The 26474-nt window shown below is 40.4% G+C and overlaps 2 protein-coding genes across 2 annotated transcripts in view; one reads left to right on the forward strand and one right to left on the reverse strand.

Moving 5' to 3' along the window:
- Nucleotides 1-266, reverse strand: part of ANKRD31 (ankyrin repeat domain 31) — a 78823-nt gene extending 78557 nt beyond the window's left edge. The window contains exon 1 of the mRNA XM_054177778.1: nt 160-266. Coding sequence (XP_054033753.1) covers nt 160-266 — 107 coding nt within the window. The remainder of the gene's footprint in view (nt 1-159) is intronic.
- A 2764-nt stretch (nt 267-3030) lies between these two features.
- Nucleotides 3031-20501, forward strand: HMGCR (3-hydroxy-3-methylglutaryl-CoA reductase). The gene is made up of 20 exons (XM_054178370.1): nt 3031-3172; nt 6508-6701; nt 7095-7206; nt 7720-7807; nt 7916-8000; nt 9306-9411; nt 10747-10853; nt 11297-11413; nt 11902-12053; nt 12874-13118; nt 13257-13429; nt 13891-14085; nt 14616-14774; nt 14945-15102; nt 16181-16286; nt 17267-17437; nt 18851-18991; nt 19091-19249; nt 19553-19707; nt 19855-20501. Exons 2-20 carry the CDS (start codon nt 6537-6539, stop codon nt 19907-19909), a joined length of 2649 nt encoding a protein of 882 aa, XP_054034345.1. The 5' UTR covers nt 3031-3172; nt 6508-6536; the 3' UTR covers nt 19910-20501.
- Nucleotides 20502-26474: the final 5973 nt, after the last annotated feature.

Genomic DNA, 26474 nt, shown 5'->3' on the forward strand with positions numbered 1-26474 from the left:
GAGTCCTTGACTGGCGTTTTCGCGAAACCAAACCCACAGCTGAGAAGGGCGGGCCAGGAGCAGGCCCCTCAGCCCGCCGTGGCAGGCCCCTCGCCCCTTTCTCCGCGACACCTGCCGCCGCGATCGCACCGCTACAGCTCAAGACAACAACTGCGCTACCACAGCCTCCTCTGTAACTCTTCTTCATCCACATCACTATCCATCACGGAGCCCTCCACTATGGTCTCGTCGCTATGGCTGTCCTCGTCGCCGCCCAGCTCCGCCATGACGCCACTCTCACTCCACCCTCTCTTCCTCTTCCTCTGGCGCGCCCAGCAGTCCACCCTGTCCCCGGCGCGCCGCGCGGCACCCTGCAGTAGAAGCCGTGGCAGCCATCTTAGGGAAGGCTGAGAACCGCAACTCTCAGTGCCCAGCAACTCTTAGTACCCGTCTCGGGTGGCATCGCTAGCCGGGGCGGGGATTGGGGGGGAAAGGCAGAATGGGAGAGGGGAGCCCAACATCAACAAGTGCAGCCCCATGAGCACGGAGTGACGTTAAATAAAGCTCTCCCTTCAATGCCTTTGAGATGAATTTCCCTCAAGCACCACCAGACTGGGGTGGTGATGCCATCCCCACACCTCCGACAAAGGGCTGGGCCTTCTCACTAGTACTGGGCTTCTGGTTCAGGCCCTGACATGCACATTCATCAACACAGCCACCAAGCACTTAGCGTACTCAACTGGCCTACATGTCATCCACAGTTGCACCTTTTTTCCTAATCTGGGTGTGTCCATGGCCCCATCTAAGCAGCTAACTTCATCTGCTGTCCAGAGCACAGTGGATAGTTCATGAGTAGGAGTGTTTGGGGTAACCAAAATCATTAGTTGCCAATATTTTCAGAGTATTTGCATTAATGCTTTTGTTCATAATCCAGCAGTCATTATGGCAACATACTCCTCAGAGACATTCTACCTCAGTTTGGCCTCCAAGTCTTCAGCAGCAGTGCCAGTACTGCTCACCCAGTGTGCAGCTGGGCTGCCCAGGCCACCACCAGAGCTACAGATAAAACTTCATAGCAGCAAGTGTGATGCCATATGCTTGTACAGAATGCAAATTCCAAATCCTAGAAACTTCTGCTTCCAGTGAACTTGATTAAATTATCATATTTAGTACTTGCAAATCATATCCATCACCCACTACTATGGAGAAATTGTGGAAAAGAGTGCAAAATACTAAAGGTCATAAAATAGTGTGTCAATTACACGTAACTGTTGCAACTGTGTACAAACTGGTATTTTGCTTTGGCTTAGTCACATCCGCATGCAATTATAGCAATTGCTGTGCATATTATCAAGTCACTTCTGAAATCTTGCTTGTAATGTCAAGGGTAGGAATGAATGATAGCCAAATGACCATAGGTCTTAAGAAACAATGGATGAGTAACTGCTGAAAGACTACATGACTTGAAAAATGAGGAGATAGGAAAAGCATTGATAGAGCTTAGAGGTATAACCATCTTGCTAAACAGACCACATAAATTTGGCAAAATAAGCAGGTTTAGTGGTTATAAAAGTAAGTATAGTTTAACTTTGCCTGAACTACGTTTGTTATAATGTGGTTAACATCTTAGTGACATACCTCCTCTCTTAAGATTGGCACCTTCTTGAAGAACCCCATCTTCTAGAGCCATGTGCTTTGATTTTTTTTTGAATACTATAAAGTGAAATGAGGAATGGACTTACCAGTAGAATATTAATTAATATGTATTAAATGGGAAGGATTCACTAACCTGAGGTCTATAAATGATGATCGATTTGTGTGATTTGGTTCTCGCTTGAGTGACTCATCACCCCTGCATGCCCATATTTGCAATTATTTAATACAATCAGAATGCTTTGTATACATTTTGGCAGTTCCCACGCCAGGTGAATGACCCCATTTGAGGGACAAAAGTAATACTTTTGTTCATATAATGCAGGAGAGGTACAAGAAAATATGTTATGAAATAATCTGGCAGGGAAGATGGATGCACAGTAAGAAGTTACTACAATTTATAAGCATCACATTGAAGATGAGAATGAAAAGTGTATTTACATGTAGAAAGGCTGAGATAGCATGGATGATTTCATCACTGCAGCCACTTTGGGTGGAGTTCTTAGGAAACTTTGTGATCAGTGTATCCTTTTTCGAGATTCACATTAGCACTTCACTACTATCGGCGCTACTGTAAGATTTTCTAAACAAAATGACAAATGCAAGAAGCATTTTGGAGAAAAACGGGACTGTAGATCATTCAGTGCAACACTGTTGCAGGTCACTTTGTATTTAAGCGTGTCAGCAATCGGTCAGAGGTAACAAACAGAACTGGAGCGATGCATTTCACCAACAGTGTGTTGCACCTGACTCAGTGTGCCCAGAGAGTAAGGAGTCTCCCATGCTTCATGAGCGAAAACCAGTATATCCTCCTTGGCTGAAAGTCATAAACATTTTTTTCGGAACGTCGCGGGTACCCTTGCTTTCCAGCTGGAAAGCCATGAATTATCACACTATTACTTAACGCCGTGGTAAAGCATATCAAGGCTGCGGGTCAGCATCTGCGTGAGCCGTAGAAGCATCAAGACTCCTAGAATTTACCCACTCGCCCGCTGGCCTGCCGGCCTTGCCCGCCTTGCACAACACCACCTGGCCCTGGCTGGCAACCTGCGTCAGGGTAGACGACACGGCCAGGACTACAGTGGCGGGGGGGAGTGGGAAGGGGAGAGTAGAAAAGAAGGGGGGGGGGGGGGGGGGGGGGGGAGGGGCGGGGGCCCCGCGCCGGCTGCTCGGCTCGTGGCAGGCGGCACCACCCTGGCGCCGGGGGCACGCCGGGCCTGTCAGTCGATCAGCGAATGTAAATGAGCCACAGCCTGCCGCCCAATCACGGAACGCGCGCAGTGGAGCGCGGTGGCCGATTGGCGGCCAGCCCATGGCGCGATGGCGTGTTCCCCGCTGCTGATCGAGACTCGAGCGACGCAGCGAGTGACGCAGAGCAGGCTGGGCGTATCGGGTCCTCGCCATTGGCTGCGCGATCGGGCGATGGCGGCTGCTGGTGTGTCGTGCCAGGGTGTCCTTTCTCGGAGAGGAGCGGACTCCTCAGTCTGCAGAGCAGCGCGAAAGAGGAGGGTGTTGCCTGCGTGTGACCGTGTAGCGCCAGGTGAGCGGTCCTAGCGGGGCAGGGGAGGGCAGCAGGGCCGCGTTTCGGTCAGGCGCAATGAGCCAGCCCGGTGTTGCGGCACGGGTCCTGAGCGGCCGGGGCCCGGCCTGCGGCTCCACGCCCTTAGCTGCTTCACGGAGGTCGGCGGGATAACGGCTCCGCGTTGTACGGCACTGTCACTATCGCTGCTTCCAGGGAGCATCGGCCGCCCCGCTTTCCGGCCCAATGTAGCCACCGCCCGGTGTGACGGGCGAGAGAGGTCAGAGCTGCTGTCCCGGTGCCTTGACGGCGCTACGTCCTAGAGCGCGCTACCGGTGCGCAGGACTGCCCAGCCCCGGCCGGCAGCCTACGGAACCCCTACCCGTCCCGGCTTCCGGGCTGCATCCCTTCCCCACCCCCACTTCAGTGCAGGGTTTGAGAGGGGCTGTAGTGTCGGGCCGGTGTCAGGGTGGTTTCCCTTCTTAAAATCACGAAACGCCACCCGACAGTTTGACACGACCTGGTGGATGTCAGATGCTTTTCAGGTGAGCGCTGCACATGTTTTCGCTCAGTTGTGGCTGCTCGGTTCCTTTGTAACGCTGTAGCAGTTGCTGAGTCAGCCAGCAAGGGAGATTTGTGGTGTTCTGATAGATGGTGTTGCGGATGACCGCTCTGAAGTTAGTGAGAGCTGTGACACGGGTTAGGTGTTCAAATAGTTACGCGGTTACGTGGCAGATTAGATGCTCGAAAGCATTGCGTACAACCTATCTTATTTGCTTTTTGCAGGATGGTTAAGTTTTTGAAGGAGTTGCCCTTGGTTTTCTTTGCGTTTTCTTTTGGTTCTAAGAATGGATTTCTTTATTTGATAGGGAAATGATAGCATTTATAAAGCATCCCTTTTGACCCACCATTTTGAAATCAATCAGAATTACCTTGATGATAAACTTAAGCTTTAACATTGTATTGCTGATTTGAAGCTCTAAATCAATGTAACAATAGTAATATTATAAACAGAATTAGAAATGCGAGCCAGTGATATCCCTTGAATTATGTTTCGACTGCTCTCAGTAATCAGAGAATGTCTTAGGTTGGAAGGGATCCTTAGACATCATCTACTCCAATCTCCCTGCCATGGGCAGGGACACCTCTCAATTAGACTCGGTTGTTCAATGCAGAATCAGTGTACAAAATCTTCATCAGTGTTTTATAGGAGAGTCAGCTGCACTACCCATGCACTTTAGTCAGGGTGAATAGGCTTTAAAGGCTTTAAAGAATCCTTTTAGGTGAGAAGTTACTGCCACTTAGTTAACAGAAAGATCAGCAGTAGGTCATCCTGTATTTCTTATCAGCAGTTAATTATAAAATATTGGCTAATTATATATATATATATATATATATATTATGGATCATTGCTTTCATGATCAAGGACCCAAATTTACTTAATTGATTTGTGAACCCTATTTATACTTACTAGTGTTGCTTAGAAGTGTTAAAAATTATATTTGAAAAAAAGATTCTGAAATCTTTCTACCTGTACTGCAAACAGTTTGTTAATTGCCTAGTTGATAGTTACAATTGTCAGTATTTAGCAATTCTGTTACTAGTTTTAGGACCTATAGGACTGTGTAGTCATCTAGTAAATACTGATTCTGATTTCCATGAAATAATGTGGTATTCAAAAGTACTTGAAGTATTTGTAGTTTCATAGAACATTTTTATGGCTTTTTTTTTTTTTTCCTTCCTTTTTTGGTTGTTCCAAAACCTTTGGCACCAAGATACTCCTCTGGCTTATTTTAATGTTCATAATTAAAAGGTACCCCTATTCTGCTGAGGAAAAATATATTACTAGTTTGGCCTTTAAAAGGAATAGATTTGTTGTGCTTTGTTTTGTTTTTCTGGGTTTTGTGGGTTTGGGGGTTTTGTTTGCTTTGTTTGTTTGGAGGTGGGGTTGTCTGTGTATTAAAAACAAAATGCTTGTTGGGATAATTTGTTTATAAGGAAGGCAATCCCTTGAATAACTTCTCCTATTTGGTTCCATGAGCTACACAAAACTCCTGCCACACACTGTGGAAGGATTACAGAAAAATATGTTGGTGCTTCATATGATGAAGACTGGCATTGGCAGGAAATAAAGATGGTTCTGGTATCTTCAGGAATACTACGTAGATAGATGTGCCTTGGATTTTTTTCTCCACTGAATGACAGTTCCTTTTTTTATTATGGTCAAGCAAAAGAAATGAGAGTCTGTCATTTGAGAAGTCTGGTGGATGAATTATTACTTTTAAGGCAACATGAAGGTGTTTTTATATCCACTTTGAAATGACAATGTGTAGAGCCCCAAACCATCTGTGGAAATTTTCAGTGCTATGTTTGTACATGTAAATACCGAACAATGGATTGTGTCTGTTAGCCTGGCTTACTATTTAAGCAGGTTTTGAGCTTCACAATATTAACATTCATTATAGAATTCTACAAGCTGTTAATTTTGAGCATCAAGAAAAGTGAGGTCCCAGTAGTAATGTATTTAAGTAATAATTTTATGGTATTTTGTTCCTGTGCTATAAAATGTAAGTAAGAATCTGTGATGAACTTTTCTAGAGGTACAACACAGCAGATAGACTGAGATGTGGGGTTTGTAACTGAAGGGCATGGAGAACATACATTTTCTCAGTTAGCTGAAAAGTGTGAAAGTTTCTATTGACTGTTACCTGTTGAAAGCAGTGGGGATTGTCCATAACCGGGAAACTAGTTATGGGTGTAAGAGAATTGTCACAGAATGCTGTATGTGAAAAGCATTCATGCTTGAGATGAGGAGGAAACTGTTTTGAATATGATTAGCTTGAACAACTGAAGAATATTGAGCAGAAAATAAAGACAACGAAGTCAGAAAAAGATTGCATTGCAGTTCATTGTGTTGAAGTTGAGCATTACCAGCAATGGTAATTTGCGTTCTTAAAATGAAGTGAATCAATCTTTGTTGTAGGAAGAGTAAACGGAGAAGAGTAACAATTTAGTAACTGCTTACATAGAGTAATACACCTCAGAAGTATCACAATTGTATGATAGGAAGATACTAAGAGATGTGAGGGTGTTGGAGGTTTATTATAAGACCTTGAAAGAACAGTGGAGATGTGTATTAAAAAAAAAATAATTGGAAGGCAAGATCAGATCATACTGTAGCAGAGAAGATAGAAGAAGGCTGAGAGCTGCTGATTAGTTGCCTTACTCAGCTGTTGCTTAGCTGGTTTTCTTTCTGTGGATTTTCTTCTGAGGAATGACTTGCAGAAATTTGTAGAGTTCTCTCTTTTTTTCCCTGAATTTCATACTTCCTTATATGAAATATTCTTTTGTTGCAGGTCAGTGAAGTACAGAAGAAGTCTTGAAAATGTTGTCCAGACTCTTCAGAATGCATGGCCTTTTTGTAGCCTCTCATCCATGGGAAGTCATTGTGGGGACAGTGACTCTCACAATCTGTATGATGTCCATGAAGATGTTCACTGGGAATGATAAGATCTGTGGCTGGAATTATAAGTGCCCCAAACTCGAGGAAGTAAGGATTTTAATTCCTGTTACTAGTTCTTAATCACTAGATCCAGGGCTTTCTGCAGAACAAGATCAGGTTATGATGTATTAGGAGAAAAGTAGCAGAAGCTGTAACGCTTTTTGTTTCCTGTTGTGGATATTAAAACTGTATGCAGTCAGTGATACATTACAGAAGGTTTTCATTACATTTAACTTGCAGTTGCACAGTGAACAGTTGCAAGTGAATAGATTTGATATTCATATTGTTTGCAGTGTTTTAAAGCTGAGTACAGTATTTTGTTCTGCAACCTCACTTGTAGTGCATCTTCACAGTTTGTTTTTTTTTTTTTCATTATTGAAACTTAACAAGAAGTTACTGCTTAATGTCAAAGCTAACTGAATCACATTGAATTTCACACAGGATGTTCTGAGCAGTGACATCATCATCCTGACAATCACGCGCTGTATAGCAATCCTTTATATATATTTCCAGTTTCAGAACCTAAGGCAGCTTGGATCAAAATACATTTTAGGTACTGTATCTGATTTTCGTATTTGCTGTATGTATTTTAATTGTATTTTAAACATGAGTTGGTAATAGATATTGGAATTTTAATATGTATTATCAGAAGAGGGTTATTTTAATTATTTGCTAGACAGCAGAATAAATATTCTGCATAGATCAGAGTACAGTTTTTTTAAGAGATACTGTGTAGTTTTTATATAAACACAGTGTAATTTTTAAAATAATTGTGTATTGTATGAAACATTTGAAAATGCAGAGCTGTTAAAGCCAGTTTCCATGTTTGATGGTAATGAGTGAGAAGATATGTGGCTGTTACTTCTTAGAGTCTTACTTCAAATGCAATATATCTGTATACAAAGTGGCATCTACCTCAGTTTGTATCTCAGTTGATGTTAATGCACTCTGAGGGATTAAAAGTGTCATTTTTGTTGCAGAATTTATCTGATTTTTTAAAATTCCAAATATAGATAAACAGATAAAATTCACTATCTCTCTCTTTTTATTTTTCCCCCCCCTAAAGGTATTGCTGGCCTCTTCACAATCTTCTCAAGTTTTGTTTTTAGTACAGTGGTAATTCACTTCTTGGATAAAGAGCTGACAGGTTTAAAGTAAGTAATGAATTGTTGGTTCTGATTCCTTGCCCTCCTTTCCTCCCCTCCTATGCAATAAACTTTAAATTTTAACATACATGTTTTGGTTTTTTTCTTTATTTTCAGTGAAGCTTTACCATTCTTTCTGCTTCTGATTGATCTCTCAAGAGCAAGTGCATTAGCCAAATTTGCTCTCAGTTCCAACTCACAGGTCAGAGGGTTTGGGTTTTCATATTTGTTTGTTTGTTTTGGCTGGGAGTTTTTGAATTTAATGTTCAGAGATGAGCATTATCCCATGGCATTGAGCTTTGGGTTCTTTAATAATCCAGATAGAGAGAAATAAAGATGAATACCATACTGGTGATGATATAAAAAGGATGGGGTTTTAGCCAAATTTTGTGTTCACTTGTCTTCTTTTGAGATGAGTCTTCAAGTGGGTAATACCAATGTAAAATTAGTGTGTGCACTCGTGCAGGTTCACATCTTTAAGGAACACTTACTGCTCTGTTAAGGAGGCTAAAGTGCCTAGACCAGTTACTGATAGAAAAATTTCTAGGGCTCAGGAACATTATGTAGAGAGACATCTAATGTTACAGCACTGCTACTGGAAAAAGCATATTTCTGGACAAAGTCATAATAGAAAAAACATAGCATACATGTGGACAGACACATTAATGTTCTGGTGCAATTTACACAGTGGAACAGAAGGGCTGACAGGAGAGTGTATCATGCATTGTAATGTTTTTTCCTTAATGTTCTGAAATAAGAGTATATTTATGGAAATCCAATTCATACCTATAAAATATTGCACATAGTAATTGAACATAAATGCAGATCATATTTTAATATGTGGTATATTAGCATATATTGCACCCCTTCTGTACGTGCAATATTGTTATAGTGTGTTCTGTATTATTTTGTGGTAATTTTGAGTACAGAATTTGAAATTAAGTTTCAAGAAAGTATTTCATAAATAGACTTTCCCTACAGCTTCTGTGCTCTCTCCCCCCCCAAATCCTCCATCACCACCAAACATAGCTCATGAGACTCTAGATGTGGTTTGCTGTGCCTGGCTGCTGGAGGAAATAGCTCTTCCTTCAAGGGAAAGATTCAGTATCTCTGTGTCCTCTTTCATGTCAGCTGAGGTTAGAGAGTTAAATAATAGAGTAATAAAAGTTAGCATACAGATATGCAATGCAAGAACTTCAGAAATACCATGACATATCTTAAAGTGCAGACATCCTGTTCTTCTGAATATATATGATAATTAATGTCTGTACCTAGCAGTATTTTAGGAGCTTAGAATAGCAATGGGTCAAATGTAGAGATATTAATCACAATTGCTATAACAACTGTGGAAAATAGAGGAACCAAAGAAACTATTATTTCATTACAGTTAAATTTCAATACATTTTATAAGGCCTCATCACCATAATATCACTCAATTTACTAATCATGTACTGATCATGTTATGTGTAGTCCCTTAATTTGTTTTTTGTCTGAATGAACTTTTTAGGATGAAGTAAGAGAAAATATTTCACGTGGAATGGCAATTTTAGGCCCTACATTTACACTGGATGCACTTGTGGAGTGTCTTGTAATTGGTGTTGGCACTATGTCAGGTGAGCAATAAAGCCTATGGCTGTAAATCTTTGCACGCAAGAAAGACTTGAAAGCCACTGCAGTACTGACAGTAAAATGGAAGGTGTTGTCCCTGAGAGTGGAGTGACTTCAGCTATTTATCTAGCTTTTTATTTGCCTATATAGTTAGCCTGTATTAGTAATTTCCTGCAGGTAGGGATAATACCTACATGTTGAAGAGAAGTTTGAAATACAGATGGCAGATTTCCTTGAGCATCATGCAGTAATGGATTGCATGCAGCTGGTTTTGTAAAAAACTAAGACCTCCTATCATTCCAGTCGTTTTTTTTAACATCATAAAGAACCTGCTAAATTTTTCTGTTGGGCATTCTTAAATTGGTTACACTTTCAGTGCATGCACAGTTACTTACTATTCTTGCAAAACAGAGTATTTATCAAAATCACTCCAGGCACAGAAAGTTACTCGAGTTCAATTAAACCCAAGCCATTTTAGATTACTTTCTTTCCTACCCCATCTTCTAATCATTATCAGTTCCATGTGCAGTAGCAGTTCTCTTTCCTTATCAGGAGAATATTTAAATGTATTAAGCAAGGGAGTTTTGCACGTAAATAACTAACTGCATCTCAGAATACATCAGAGCTCCATGTTAAGGACTAAAGTGGGGGGTTGTTTGCATGCTTATTTTTATTTATTGTTTTTTATGTGTGGGTTTTATTTATGCAGCCTTGCATATCTTAAAGACATATTTCAAAGCACTCAGTTTTCAGACTATTTTTGCATCTTTTCAGGGTGTTGTGTATTGCTAAGCTGTTTTCCCCTTTACATCTGGGAAGAAACACTCTTTTTTGGTGTTGCATAAAGATGATTTAAAAAAAAATAATCCGTGATTTATGCTGTTAGCTCTTTGAGCTCTACTAAAGGCTGTTCTGTAATGGTGATTTCTGCATGCAAGGCTTGTAAAACAGTAGGTGGGGTATAGACTGTTTCTTAGTGCCTAAACACTTCACTGGCCATCTTTCAGAAGGGGTTTCAATGCATAATGTCAGCTGATTGTTCTTTCCTTAGATAAGTGAGGAGTTTCAAGCTCTCAATGTGAAGTTTTAAATCTTGGTGAATATTAGTTACTGGTATTTGTTTAGAATTACATTTTTAAAGTTTTCTGTAAATACATGCTGTGGTTAGAGTAAGCTCAGACACAGTGACTTGGGCTTAGCATACTTGTTGTTCATAATTAAGACAGTTCGTTCTATGATGCGTAGTGCCCATTTAATGCTTGCTTGCTTCTGCAGTGCTTGACTACACAGAAATCCCATCACATATCTAAATGTAAGAAATGTTTTCTCTTTTCATGTAGGTGTACGACAGCTTGAAATTATGTGCTGCTTTGGCTGTATGTCTGTGCTTGCCAACTACTTTGTCTTCATGACCTTCTTTCCAGCTTGTGTGTCCTTGGTATTGGAGGTAAGGCCATCTTCCAAGACAGCATCCAGCTTAGTATGCAGAACGTGGGTTTCTTGTAGGCTGTACATTTCATCATCAAGTTATGCAACAGCACGTTTGTCTTCCTTTCAAAGTGGACAAAGGGAATATGCAAAAAGTGTTAGGGCTGATAACGGTGGCATTAAGATACTGCTAAAGGATTCACATTCAACTTTAGATCAATCACACCCATCTCTCACAGGGAGATGTAAAGCTGAGGAAACACTTGTAAATGTTGTAAATTATTGTCTGTGCAGGGTTTTCCACTGTTTGAAGTCTTATGTAGGCTAAACAGTGTCTTTGGCTAGCTGTTTTATTGGCATTTTCATAATGAAAAAATAAAAATGTAATGCTGAAGATCACTTGTTGGTTCTTTTAATACATGCTAAATGGGACCTATTCTTAAATTTTTGGGTTTTTTGCAGCTTTCGAGAGAGTCTCGTGAGGGACGCCCTATATGGCAACTCAGCCATTTTGCCCGTGTTCTGGAAGAAGAAGAAAACAAGCCAAATCCTGTAACACAGAGGGTCAAAATGATTATGGTTTGTGACGCTCTTTCACCTGTTGTTATGCAGTCTGTAAGGTGTCCTGGTGCAATGAATCCAGCTTTTGTTTTGTATAGAATTGTATTCTGCATCCTGTTAGTCTAGTTTACTATGGTAGTTTTTTAATTACATCTGTATCTGCACCTAAACTCGTCCTCATTATGTCATTCCTATGCCAAACACTTAGAGCTAGTGTGTACTAATTCCCTCCCTCTTATCCTTAAGTTACCTTCAGCTTCCTTTGCTTATTGCTTGAGCAGGAGGAAGGATGTGGTGGGACAGGCGCAGTGGTGTAGGCCAGAAAGGATGTTGATGAAAGGTGGAACACCAGCCTTAAGCTTTAGACTTCTATGGCGTGGGAAACAGCAAAAAAAAATCTAAACCCAAACAAATTAAAAAAAGATGATGTTTACTCTCAGTGGGGTAGCTGTATAGATACCGCTGAAAAGTTAATACCTGTTTGTTGTTTTGTGTTCTTAATGCAGTCTCTGGGGTTGGTTCTTGTTCACGCCCACAGTCGCTGGATAGCGGAACCGGCTGCTCAGAACAGTACTGTAGAAAATTCAGTGGGACTGGATGACAATGCACCAAAGAGAATTGAGCCTAATGTTTCATTATGGCAGTTCTACCTTTCTCGGTAGGTGACTTCACAGGAAAGGAATGTGTTTCCTTGATTAGGGTGTATCTATCCTCCAGTGCTACTAAGCCATGGTCCTAGGGTACAGCACTTGTAAATTTGCAGATCTGACCGGTGTAGGATTTTTTGGAAACAAAGATCACGTTTCATAAGAAATGTCAATATTACGCTGTTTGTCCGGTATTCTTGAAGTGATCAAGAACAAGATCAGGAGCCAGCTGTCTTGTATGCATCAAAACACTACCTTTTCCCACTAGCACTGATACTTTTCAGAGCACACTGGTGAATAAATTTTCTGACTGTGCTAGAGCAATTATTTGTGCAGGGCTTTTGACCACTCACACACAAGTGTAAAAGCCATGTCACTATTGCTTTCCCTCCAGCTCATCTGAAGTCAGTGACATCTGTGTTTCCATATTACTTCTGAAAACTCAACAATCTGTTCTGGGAAGGTTTTCATTATTGGTAAAGGATGGTAACTGCAACTTTCTGCTTTACCATTGGGAGAGAGGTGTTGAATCAATTTGATGTAGCTCTTAGTGAATGTTTTACAGTCATTTATCTTCCTGGGATGTATTTGATTTAAGAGTAAATGCTTGAGGACATCTGAAAATTCTTCTCGTTAATACCAAGAATGGCTTTTCTATCCCAACAAAGCATACTTGAATGTCCTGATGGAAAATGTCTTTTCACTGTAGTTTCTGTAACTGTATAAATTAGGATGAAACAATTACCCTTTCTAAAGCAAAGGTATGTCAGAACGCTGTTACCAACAACAAACTCTGCATTTTGTATTAACTTCTCGATTTGTCTGTTTTAGAATGGCCAGCATGGATATTGAACAAGTAATCACTCTTGGATTAGCCCTTCTTCTTGCCGTCAAATATATTTTCTTCGAGCAAGCAGAAACCGAGTCCACACTCTCACTGAAGAATCCTATAACATCTCCAGTGATGGTCCAGAAAAAGGTCCCTGAGAATTGTTGCAGGAAGGAATCTGTACTTCTGAAAACCAGTCATAAATCTAACGTAGTAGAAGAAGGCTTAGTTCCCAAAGATGGAAATGGTAATTTTTAACGTTGTAAAGTCTGAGCCTATAACTGAATATTTGTAACAAACAGTGAAATCTCTTGGCAGATTGTATTTGGAGTCAAGACTTAGGAATTTTGTAAACCAATGTTCATTTTTAAATGTCTTTATGCAGCTGAAGTCATAAAACCTGTACTAGCAGAGTCATCAGCCAAGGCTACATTTGTAGTTGGCAGTTGCAGCCCTGTGGAAACATCTTCATTTCCTAATGGAAAAGAGGGAGAAACTGAGTTGCCTGCAGAGCCACGTTCTATTGAGGAATGTGTTCGTATACTTCAAAATGCAGAGGTATGGAAAAATAACTTGTGGGGCTTTTTTAAACTTTCACTGAAACATCTGGTTTAAGAATCTCTGCAGTTTGTTTTCCAGCTTTTAAGTGATCCTATTGATTGTAGTGTCAGTCTTCAGAAAAATAGGCAGCTTTAATAAGTTAGGTGGAAGATCACAACTAAAAACCCTTCTGTAAGTCACTTGTCCTCCAGTCAGTCAGTGAGGGGAAAGGGGAAGCAGCTTCATGCCATACCAAGTCATTGAAACTTTGTCCTGTAAACACATAGGGGGATGTCTGAGTAAAACGTTTTTTGGTCATCTCCTGGCCTACTGTAAAGCCTGACCTTGGCAGTTGGTTCCTTTTAGATGTACTCTAATAATGTCCAGTAAAGTTTGCTACCTTTTTTCATTTGGAAACACATAAAAATATTTTCACCAAGAGAATCTGTACTCTCTCTCCCCATCCTCTGCTTTTCCAGAAAGGAGCCAAATTCCTTACTGATACTGAGGTTATCAGCTTAGTTAATGCTAAGCATATTCCTGCATACAAATTGGAAACCCTGATGGAAACTCAGGAGCGAGGTGTGTCCATTCGCCGACAGATGTTATCTAAGAAACTCTCTAATCCTTCATCTTTGCAGTATCTTCCTTACAGGAATTACAATTATTCTTTGGTAAGTAAAAGGCAGACAAGCAAAACTTGTTCCAAATACATGATGTACATGCTTAGAATGATGTATATGAATTAACAGTGAGCTTGGTGAAAACTGATGCAGATGGAAAAAGCAATCACCAGGCACTTTGGTTGCTCTTGAGGTCTGTTAATTCTGTAATACTCAAAAAATAATTCCCACCAAAGCATGCAGCTGCCTTACATCAGAAATGCAGAATGCTACTAATACTGAGCATGGGCAGCCAGATGATAATGCTGCTTTGATCTCGGGTTAAAATCAAAGTTTATTTAAAATTCATTTAAGGTATTTTTAAGTACTATTATAAAACTTCTTAAGATTGATCTGGCAAAAAACTAGAGTTGAACAGTATTGTCTGTTGATGGCTGTAGGAGTTTAAATTCTTGAGGTGGAAGCTGCTTGTTTTATGGGTAGGCTTCTGGGATTTTTGCTGTAGTCACAGGCATAGTGTTTAACATGTTGTACTGTACTGCTGTAGTGTGTTCTTAATGGTGCTGTATTATTTTTGTAAGGTTATGGGAGCTTGCTGTGAAAACGTGATTGGATATATGCCTATTCCTGTAGGCATAGCAGGACCACTGTTTTTGGATAACAAAGAGTTTCAGGTGCCAATGGCAACAACTGAAGGATGTCTGGTAGCAAGCACAAACAGAGGATGTAGAGCAATATGTGTAAGTATTGTTGAACTAGCTTGAAAAGCTTCCTCTAGTATAAAACATACCTAGGCTGATCACCCCCATCATTCTATGATAGAAACCATGTTTTTTGCTTCTTTAAAACTGAAATTCACTTTCAGTAGTTTTTAGTTTACCTTCTGTTTGTTTTCTGTTTTGTTTTTTAGCTGGGTGGAGGAGCAAGTAGCTGTATTCTTGCAGATGGAATGACTCGAGGACCTGTTGTAAGGATGCCCACTGCTTGCCAGGCTGCAGAAGTGAAAGTTTGGCTTGAAAGCCCTGAAGGCTTTAAAACAATGAAGGAAGCTTTTGACAGCACAAGCAGGTTAACATAATAGCTATTCCAGCCTTACTTCTTGACATCAGACTTTTATGGATAGTAGAAGGCTCCTAATTGTGTATCATGTTTGGGGGAGGGGCGTGGGGGGGTTGCTGCAGTACAGAAAGTTACATACTTGTTTTGGGTTCGTTTTGGGTCTCCCAAATAGCAGGAATGTTAAGAGAGCAAAAGCCACTCTGTGTGCAAAGGCTAGTAATAAACATTCTCCAATGATAAGTTGTAAACAACTCTCTTAGCAATAAATACATTCAGATTCTGTAGTACTTAATACATGATTTATTTTATCTAAGCATTTTTAAGATAAGTACAAAAGTTTCTTTGGATTTTTGGCAGTTGCTGTGCAAAAAGTAATTTAAAGTTTGGAATCTAGCCTTTCAGGTGGTACTACCAGTGTTGTTAATTCATTTGTGAAGTTCCAGAGAATAAAAGATAAACTAATTCTAGAATTGAAATGCTAAAACTGCAAAACAGTTTTAAGAATAAGTCTCTTTCGAGCTCTAGAGTTTGTTTTTTTGTCCCCTTAAGATTTATGATTATCTGCTTTCATTAGGAAGATTCAGAGAAATTTTCTTACTGATCTTACAAGTGTCAACCAAGGGTTATGCTTGTCCTTTGGACAGAATCAATTCTTGCTGCTGTTCAAATGCAGCATTTCCTGGGTTATGTTTGACTTGTGGAGCTTCCACTGTTGAGAGCATGGGTTTTGCCTGGCTGTAAAATTGATGTAAGAATTTCAAAAGGCCTCATTTGTATTTTATTTTACCTGGTAGTCACATGCTTTAAGGATTACAAATAAATTTAAATTCATGTTAGAATTTCAGGAGATCTTACGAAGTCAAGGGATAGAAAGCATAAAAAAGGCAGTGAACACTTTTGCAATCAACATCTTTGAAAGATTTGCTCAAGAGAACTATGCATGTTGGCTAAAGGTTTTTTTCCTGCCCTGAGGAAGGAAGAACACAGTGTAGCTAACAGCGCTGTTTGCAATGATTTACTGTCATTTTGTCACTTAATTTAATGTTTTCCCTTGAGGATTGTAAGTGATAGTAAAATTTTCTTACAGGTTTGCCCGTCTACAAAAACTTCTCATCAGTTTGGCTGGTCGTAACCTTTATATCCGTTTTCAGTCTGCAACAGGGGATGCAATGGGAATGAATATGATTTCAAAAGTAAGGACCAGCCTCCTTAGGTCTTTTTAAATAATCTGTGTTTCTTTTTAAAACAAACAAATGACACCCTACCAATATGAATGCTTGGTCTGTGAAGACAGAAACCTAAGATGTAGCACAGGTCACAGTCCTATAAAACAATAGAAGTATTTGATGTCAAGTGTAAACACAAATAAGATGAACATTATGAAGAAAGAAAGTAACTTACTTTGGTTGGTTTTGTTTTGTATTTTGTTTTTCTATATTATCTAAAGGTAGTCTTGATAATATGGAAGTTAAGCTGGTTGGTCTGTATCTTCAGGCCAAACGTTTTATTTAGCAGTAATTAGTGTATTACTGTGCTTATCACTTCCTTGAAAATCGAGGATTAGGAATCTGGTAAATGGCAGCAAAGGGGTGTTACTTAGGTTGGTTGGTTGGTTTTGGTTTTATGCAGATCTGTGGAAAAACTTGAGATGTGACCCATAGACTGTTGGGATGTCTTGAGGTGATTGAGATTAATACTGATTGCCTATTTCAGGTAAAATTTAAGTCCAAGATCCACAACATAAATGGTTCTGGTCATAGACAGGTACTACATAAAGCAGACTTTTGTGTCTGATATCCTAGTGTAGAGAAGCCCTTTCCACCCCATCCAGAGTTAATTCATTTCATGCTTGCAGTGTTGGACTTGGGTTTGTGCTTTATCTTCAGCATGGTAGCTGTATGCACCTAGAGTGTATCTGGAGAGTCCATATGTACCAGGAAGAACTAATTATTCCACATGTAATTCCTAAAGTGGTTAGGAAAAAAGACAGTGGTAATTAGAGGAGTTGGGGGGAGCAGAAAGGGGTTTACCTTATTTCACATTTCTTCTTGAAAATGTCCTTTTCCTCAGCTGTAACTGATAATCTGATTAGACTTAATTCTATCTTGCCATTCGTAGCTTGATTTGCAACTGTAATGATATACTAGACTTTTACCTGTTTCTTTTCTAACAGGGTACTGAAAAAGCACTGGCAAGGTTAAGTGAAGAGTTTCCTGATCTTCAGGTTATAGCTATTAGTGGTAACTATTGTACAGACAAAAAACCTGCTGCTATCAACTGGATAGAAGGAAGAGGGAAGTCTGTTGTCTGTGAAGCAGTCATTCCAGCCAAGGTTGTTAGAGAAGTAAGTGTCTGCTGTCTTTTACTTGTTTATAAAAATGCTTATATTTAAAAAAACCAGATAGCTGTTTTACATTACTAACAATGGCTGGTTTTTTATAGGTAAGGATCATTCCTACATGCATTTTCAGATACTGCTGTAGGATAAGCCAGTTTTCCCTGACACAGTAGATATTTCATTATTGAAGGCATTAGGATTTATGCTTTTAACTTTTTATCACATGGGGGTTTGTCTGTCATTGAACAGAACCATTTCACTCAGTTGTCTCTTGCACAAACCTGGCGTTCTCTTCAAAGTTGATATGTGCTCTACTACAATGAAAACATAGTCATGTGCTTCACTTAGTTCCAAAGCTGCCTTAGAGTCCTGCATGGTGAAGGGTAGGTAGCCTTTATAAGCAGAGATACTGTCTCTCATGGCCAGTGCTGGCAACCAGATAACAAAGAATGAATTTGGTCTGACACAGCCAGTTTTTTGAGCTTGGGTGGAAGAGAATCTTCAGATAGCTCTTGTGATGTAGAACAAGTTTGCCAGGGGCTTCCTAGTAGTTTCCTAACTCTCATATTGTTAGTATTTTTAAGGCTGCTCAATGGCAATGTCTATTATAACTTCATGACTTCATTCCTGTGTGGTAATAGGGACCCAGGCCTTTGGTAATGGGCGTGTATAGGTTTGGAGTATGTTTGAGATGTTTTTTTCTCCAACCTCCAGCCACGTGCATCACTAAATTTACTTAGACTGATTTCTAATACATAAGCTTTGTATTTTTGTCAGTGTTGTAGACTTTGTGCAATTTCTGTCATCAGTTGCTACTCCCACAGCACTGGAATATCTTAAATTTTACTCACAGCACTACTTTTTCTTGTTCTTTGATCATTTTTATACTTAATTCAGTGTAAATCCCTTACCTGAAGGTTTAAAAATACAGCCAATATAGTATAAATGTGCCACTAAATGTGGTATCACTGTGCAGTGTTAATTTACCAGTGTAGCACAGTGGTTTGTGTTTGAGTTCTTAAGTTTAGCTCAAGAGTCTTACGCAGAGCAAAACTGGGGAGGGTTCAGTGTCTGGAGCAACTTGAGAGACATGCTGCCATCCTGTAAAGTGAATTAATGAGGTATTTCTGCCAAGACAGTTTTACTTCATTCTGAAGACAAAGGAGAATTTGAAATGGAGAATGTAGATGGTGAGCTTTTCTTCAAGGACTCTGCAAGTCCAAACCCTTCACAATGACTTTCTTATTGTTACTTAGATAATGCAGCCTGCATTTTGAATAAAATAGAAGTACTTACCTCAGATAATGATTGTCACGTTCCGTATGGAAGCAAATGAGGGGTGAGGGCTTATTAACCATAAATTGGATACTTCTACTGCTAACAAGGAACAATGTAGTAAAAGTGTATCACTTTGTCTAGGTATTGAAGACAACTACAGAAGATATAGTTGAAGTCAACATAAACAAAAATTTGGTGGGCTCTGCAATGGCTGGTAGCATAGGTGGCTACAACGCACATGCGGCCAACATTGTGACAGCTATTTACATTGCCTGTGGTCAGGTAGGTTTACTTTACACTAATGTAGCTTTTCTTTGGTGATTCTTAACTAAACACTTAGTTGAGTGTCTTGGTTTTGTTTTGTTACTTCTTCATCTGAAGGATGCTGCACAGAACGTGGGCAGCTCTAACTGCATCACTTTGATGGAGCAAACTGGTTCCACGAATGAAGACCTCTACATCAGCTGCACAATGCCTTCCATAGAAGTAGGAACTGTTGGTGGAGGCACCAACTTGCTCCCACAGCAGGCGTGTTTGCAGGTATAAATCGGAAAGTTTGAAGTAAATTAGCTTCTGAAATCAAAACTCACTTTCATGCTATGCGTGTTGTGTCCAAGTAATGTTGTAGGAGTAGAGCTTCTTGAAACGTGGTGGATTTGACATGGAAATTTTAGAATTAGCTAATGAATTATTTTCATGTGTCTAGTTTCTGAAGCTTAAGATGTTTGATACTAGACTTGAAGCTAGTTGCTTGGATGTAATTTGAAAAGACTACTGTAACACTAAATTTAGTGTAAACTTACTTAGGTTTGATAGCATAATATTACATGTCTTTCTCTCCAGATGTTAGGGGTTCAAGGTGCAAGCCAAGATAACCCTGGTGAAAATGCCCGTCAGCTGGCTAAAATTGTTTGTGCTACAGTGATGGCAGGGGAATTGTCACTAATGGCAGCTCTTGCAGCTGGGCATCTAGTCAAGAGCCACATGATCCACAACAGGTAAGAAATGGAGAAATTCTTGTCTATCTCTGCTGCTTTGCCCATCAAGTACACGAGATTCTATAATAATTACTGGTGTAATTGCAACATAGAGCATCAGTGTGACATTTTCACTGTGTAATGTAGTTGTTGTACTGCTTTTGTTAGGTCAAAAATAAACCTACAAGATCTTCAAGGAACCTGCACTAAGAAAGTGGCTTGAATGCTAAATCGGCTTTGCAATGAAGAATTATTCTAGCAGCTGACTACGTGCACGGGGGAACAAAACAAAATCTGTGAAGTTTATAATGAAAATCGCCTTCAACCCACTGTCTGTGTAAAGTAATCTGAGAGCTCAACAGACTTCTGTGAGACTAAGTAGACCTCTGACCTTCAGTGGTTAGAGATGACTATATGTAAAAAGTCTTGTCAGATGTCTTGAGCATGGCTTTGGAATTCTCACTCCTGCACAGCATTTTCTAAAGAATTAGTCTTCTGGTTTTTACAGGTGGATACTATTCTGACAACTATGCTCCTGGTAACTACCAAGCTGAAAAGTGATGTCATGTACTTTGTACATCTGGGGAAAAAAGGAAGACAAAACCAAACCAAAAAAAGTAGATCTAAACTTGGCTTGAATGCACTGGTCTTTGCCATGGTTTTTAAAATGATGGCAAGCTTAATCGCTTTCCATCAGCTCCCAATTTAATTTTGTTCACATGTAAAGCATAGGTCCTAGAAAATTTTATCAGATCATTAATTTTATAGAAACTCTATCTGCATACCGTACTTAGCTGGCGTTCCAGCTAAGCCTCATTCAGCGTTTTTAATTTCACAGTTTAGGTTATTCCTTTATGAAAAACTTATTACCTGTAAAGTCCTGAACTGTTAAATGCAGTGTCTTTAGACACTTCACTATTTCGTTCAAGAAGAAAAAGTAGGTTGTTGAAACCAGTAACTCTAAAAATGGTTATGTGTGAGACAGGTTAGTAATTTAAGCAAATGTGGTTTCCCAAACTTTTCTTCTGATAGGAGTGCATTCAAACAGCAGGAGTCAAGAACAGATGTTTACATTTCCTTTAAAAGATGTTTCTTAAGGTACGGTGTGTTAGTATAGTCCTGACTACTCTATTTTTTGAAATGTTGGATGCTTATTCCCCAGGAGTAGGTGTGTATTCGCTGCTTGAGCTAAGAGAAAGTGAAGCCAGAAAAGCACACTGTTCTTTAACACTTTCTTTTCTTTCATTACCTTTCAATTTCTTTCAGACTTCATTTGAAGGGGGATTATTTATTGTAAAAAGAAATCGTAATTCTTTTTTCAATGAAAAGTACTTTATCGTGAAGTGATATGTTACTACAAAAAGGAGGTTTTTGTATTAAAATTCTGTACTTGGACCAGTGAGTCAGTCTCAGGTGTTTTAATGTAATATACAGAAATCTTAGATGTGTTCTGGTTTGATTTGCCTCTAGAAATACTGCTTAAAACACATCACCATGCCTAGGTAATTACAGCAGGAACATTATGAATATGCTTGATAATGGGGATTTATTTTTGTTTAGCTTAGATTGATTCACTTGGGGATTTTTATGGGGGGAATCACTGACTGGACTAGGATTCTTGCAGGAATGCGGTGGCACTCCTAAAGGGGTGACTTGCAGAGGTGCTCTTCTAACGGGCGAACTTGATGTCAATCACGATGGGTTGTTTTGTAGTACGTCAACACATTACTACTATTGCAATGAGCTTATAAAGCTGAGGTACAAGCATGAAGACATACTACATGCTGGATATGTTATGATAACATGTAAATACCATGGATGTTTATCTTCCTGCAGTATTGTTGCTAATAGCTACCATTTTATTTAAGCAAAATTGGAACTACTTTATTTCTATGTTCATTCAGTGATCTTATTTAAAGTAACACTGTTCTAGCAATAAATTGTGGTTCAGTGTTCGTTTTGGTGGGATTAACTGACATTCTGTCTTGCAGAATTAACATTTTGTATTATTACTAAAGTGTGTACATTTTGGTACAGACCTACTTTTTCAGTTTCAGTAAAACAATGGAAAATGTATTGGCTTCATTGTGGTATTTTAAGCTTACTTCATGGCTTTGTGACATATCTTATTAAACAATGTAAAATAAGAGGATTAAGGAAACCGTGGCTGCTAAACAGTATTAAACAGAGTGGGGATATGACACCAGAACTTCTCATCTTGTTTGCAGAAGCCTGTATTCACTTAGTGTCCTCAAAACTGAATTATGCAGTTTGCCCAAGCTGGGGAACCAATTCACTTCTCTGCTGTTTGAACATTTTTCCTATCATCTGGAAAACTGTTGAATTATACTTGTGGCAGATTCTCATATGTCCACCAAAACCAAAGTTTCAAAGGTGCTTTTTAACTTGATAGCTGAATTTTAAACACTGCTTTCACCAGGAAAGCTTGATTTTATCAAAATATACAGTATTGTATACTCTTGCCAAACCAGTTAAGCTGGAAGAGTAAAAGAACTTATCTGTACCACATCAAGAACTATTTGAAATTCTTTGAAAGGGATAGTGCATGTTAGCAGAGAAGTGGTTAAGACAGTTTTAGTTAGTGCCTTGCTACAGATCCTGGAAACTTATACAAAATTCCCCTCCTCTCCCCTCAACCCCTATTATTTTTCTTTTTTTTTTTTTTCTTTTGCCCCACCCCCCCACCCCCCTACACCTGTACTCCTTTAACTCCCATGCTTGGTTTTGGTAATGTCCCATTAGTCTATACCAGGGTCAGGATGTACACTACAGTCCACTCTCCTCAGCGCTTCAGGTTTTATACCAGAAGCAGAAAACAACATTTCAGATGATTCAGAAGGTTTAGGGGACTGAAGCATTGTTACCCTCTATACACGGTGGCAATGCCAGCGACGAGCAGTGTGAGCAATCTGGCAGTATGGGCCTAGAGCCTGACATGGTGGTAGGCCGTGCTCAGCATAAACACAGAAGTGGCTAGCAGTGTAGCAAAACAGCGCTATGCCTGCAGCATGTAACTAAAGCAGGACAGTGGTAGAGAGTTATCTGGGAATAACAGGACACGGACCTGCATCAACAACCTCAAGTGTCATTAGTAGTTTGACCAGTAATCTATAATTGTGCGATGTGTGGTCACTCGTGAGGATCCAATGAAGCTATGCCAACGATGCTCTCCGAGTCTATACAAGCTGTAAAGGTTCCCTGAATAGGCACTATGCTGCCCTCTATATTAGCTCTGAATTAGCACTATACTATCCTATGCTCGCACTATACTCGTGGAATACTGGAACAATAAAGGAACAATACTTGATCACATTGGTCATCTGTATTGACTCCAGTCTCCGTCGCCGACAATACACTATAGCAGGGTATATTTCAATATCACTGCAAAACTGGTGTAGGAGGACTGTTGTGCCCATGGCAAAACAAAAGCATCTTCCTCTAATACCACGAGCGACAGCTCGGATTCGGAAGATGAAAACACCGGCGTTAAGAAATCAAACAGCGCCAACTTTGTTTTACAGCCCCTCTTAGAAAAAATGGGAGCGCTTGGAGGCTCGTGGTTATGGCATTTTTACCGCCGCACCCCTCCTGCGAGCCCTGGTGGTCCCAACCGAGGCGGCTCCGACAGCACCGACTGTAGCGGTGGCCCCGGCGGCGGCCCCCACGGCAGCAGCCATGGCAGCGGCCCCGGTGGCTGTCCCCATGGCGGCAGCCCGGCAGCGGCCCCCACCCGCAGCCCGCCCCCGCCAGCGACTTCAGCTGCACTACACTCCCCCTGCCTCTTAGACCCCAGGCATTATCAGCAGACGATATACTGCGACAGAGGCTGCCATACGGACGATGGTGTAAGGGATCAGGAGGTGGGAGGGACGGGGAACTGCTGTGCCAGTGGAAAGGTATTGTGAGAAATGCAGTAATAGATGGATAATCTGTAGATTTTCCTGTACGTGCATCTCCTGTGGTATTAGAAGGTCAAAAGCAAATATGGCAATCTCTGGACTGAAACCTATGGGTTAAAGTCAGGATACACAACTGCTATAATCAATCAGTTGTTTTCAACACACTTGTTAACCCCTTTTGACACACGTATGTTGGCAAATGGCATTTATACATGATCTGAGAGCAATCAGATGGGTGCCTTGCAACCCAGCCTCCCAACTCCCAATCCCCCCAAACTGGGACCTGATTATTATTCACTTGAAGGATTGTTTCTTTACAATTTACTTACATCCGGAGGATTCAAAAAAGTCTGCATCTACTGAGCCATCAATTAAGGCAAGACCCCACCCAACGGTATGAATGGGTAGCCTTAAGGCATGCAGAATTCTCCCACCCTTGCCAAATATATGTGGCTTGGGCTCTGTCCCTGTTTAGACTGACTCATCGTGACTTCCTCATCTGTAATTCTATGGATGATATTCTAATTGCAAAAAAAAGTTAGATCCTAAGACAATACTCTCTGAGCTTCAACCCATGTTAGCAAGCAGAGGGTTGAAAATAACACCGTATCAGACCTTGCAACTTCTCGATAAGTGGCAAATCGCTTGCAATGCCGCGGAAGCCACGCCCCAGCAGTCGGAAGACCTTTTATAAGCTGTCGCTGCTAATCACCTCGTTGGGGCGAGACTTCCACTGGATCATATCAGCAAATGCAACTTCCTGATAAGGCTTTGCAATTAAGTCAGGATTTAGTGATCAAAGAGTGGTCGAAAATCCAGGACAATAAATCTGATCCTGCGCTTATCACTACTCGTCAGGGTCTAACAGGGCCATTTGGTTCCTTTGTCACGACATGAATACTAATCCAGATTTGACTCCCGATATGAAGGTTAAAATGCTGGATATTCTGGCATTTGACAATGCTAATGAAAAAACTAAACAGGTTCTCAGCATTTTACCAACAGGTGCCACTGTCTCATGGCTGCTGGACGCGGCAGAAGGAACGAAGCACCAACAAACAGCAACATACCTAGCCACGGCCATAGAAGCAGTCGTGAAACCACCAGTACGACCACCGCACAAGGGAAACAACCTGGGTGGAAAACATCGTACTTCTGGAAACGCTAGGTACCTTAAATGAAATTGCCTGAGTGCTGGACAGACTCGAAAGTGCTGCGCTCACTGTCACAGACCTAATCATTTTACTGCAGATTGTCGTCAGCAGGGAAGCTGCTCCCACAGCGCCAGTACACCCTGCGTGACAACACCAACCCAGGGTGCTCGGACCGCCTACCCCCCCGCCCCGACAGCCGCCTCTGGCAGTGCGGAGCGGACCTGGCAACAGCAGTGGATATCACTCTTGAGTCCACAAATGTTGTTGTCGAGTCCAATCAGCACGGTGCGTCCTCTGGGTCACAGACCCTGTGCTCTGTTAATTGGCAGATCGTTTTCCTCTACACAGGGCATCTTTATAACTCCTGGTTCAATAGATTCTGATTATGACTGGGCTATAAAAATTATGCTCTATACCATTACCCCTCCTGTTAGCACTCCTATTGGGACCAAAATTGCGCAGCTAATACCACTTGAGTCCCGAGTGCCTAAAACTTCTAACAGGATTCGAGGGCGAGAAGGCTTTGGTTCCATCAGGATGCCTAGTATCTCATTGGCCCTAGAAATCCAAAAGGGAAAACTGGAACAGATTGTAACTATCAGACACCCTTGTGGACAAACTATACGACTTTCAATGATTGTGGCTACTGGAGATGATGTCACTATTATATCTCACCATAAATGGAATGGTCACTAGCCATTGCTGATAGCAAATTCTGGAGTCATGGGTTTAGAAGGTATGCAAACAACCTGGGTCAGTAAAGAGACAGTGCAATTAGCTTTTAAAGACGGCAAATCAATCACTGTAAGGCCGCACATGTTGACCCTTCCAGTTGCTCAGTTGGGGTGAAATGCCTTAAGTTAGCTAGGAGCAAAACTCGTTACTGATCCTTTTCTGTAGTGGCTACTAGTCATCAACCAACCCTCAAATTAAAATGGAAACCAGATAATGCAGTATGGCTGGAGCAGTGGTTGCTCAGACAAGATAGGCTGCAAGTTGTTAAGACCCTACTGCAGAAAAAATTGCAAATAGGGCACACCTTGCTAGCCACTCCTGCCCCCACCCCCTCCCTTTTCTGGTACAACTCTAGTCTACCAAAGTTCTGTTCTGAGTTAAAGCAACAGTGCTAATCTCATCATTTCTGATTGTAATGTCTTTCAGAGATATGTTATTTAGAGTTTTGCTAAGTTTTCCTAGTAAGCAAAATGAATAGTAAGCATTTGGTATGTACAGGTACTTAGCACACAGTAATTGTAGCAAGGTATACGTACTTAGCAATGAGTTCAAATTGTAAGATATTCTTTTGGTTCGAACCTTCTTAGCTGTGTGCCTCGGCATTTCAAAGGAGCTCCATGTAATACAGTTAAGGTTTGCAGTAAATAGGTATTAATTTTTTAAAGCATTCCTCAGCTAATGTAACATCCATTTCCTTCTTAGACATTGACTAGAAAAAATAACAAAAGAATAACAAAAAATAATAATAGAAAACAAAACCAACCAAACAAAAATTTAAAATAAAAACAATTTAACATGATAATAATTAAAAAAAAAAGATGACAAACTAAAAAATCATAAGGATTACTAATAAAAAATAGCTGTTAACAAAACCCATAAGGATTAAAAGCAAAAATCAAAATTAAAATAGAAAATAGATTAAATAAAACAAACATGCAAAAAAAAAAAAGATAAAAAATTTTAAAACTGGATAAAAAAC

Source organism: Dryobates pubescens, chromosome Z (genome assembly GCF_014839835.1).
Source record: "Dryobates pubescens isolate bDryPub1 chromosome Z, bDryPub1.pri, whole genome shotgun sequence".
Lineage (NCBI taxonomy): Eukaryota > Metazoa > Chordata > Aves > Piciformes > Picidae > Dryobates > Dryobates pubescens.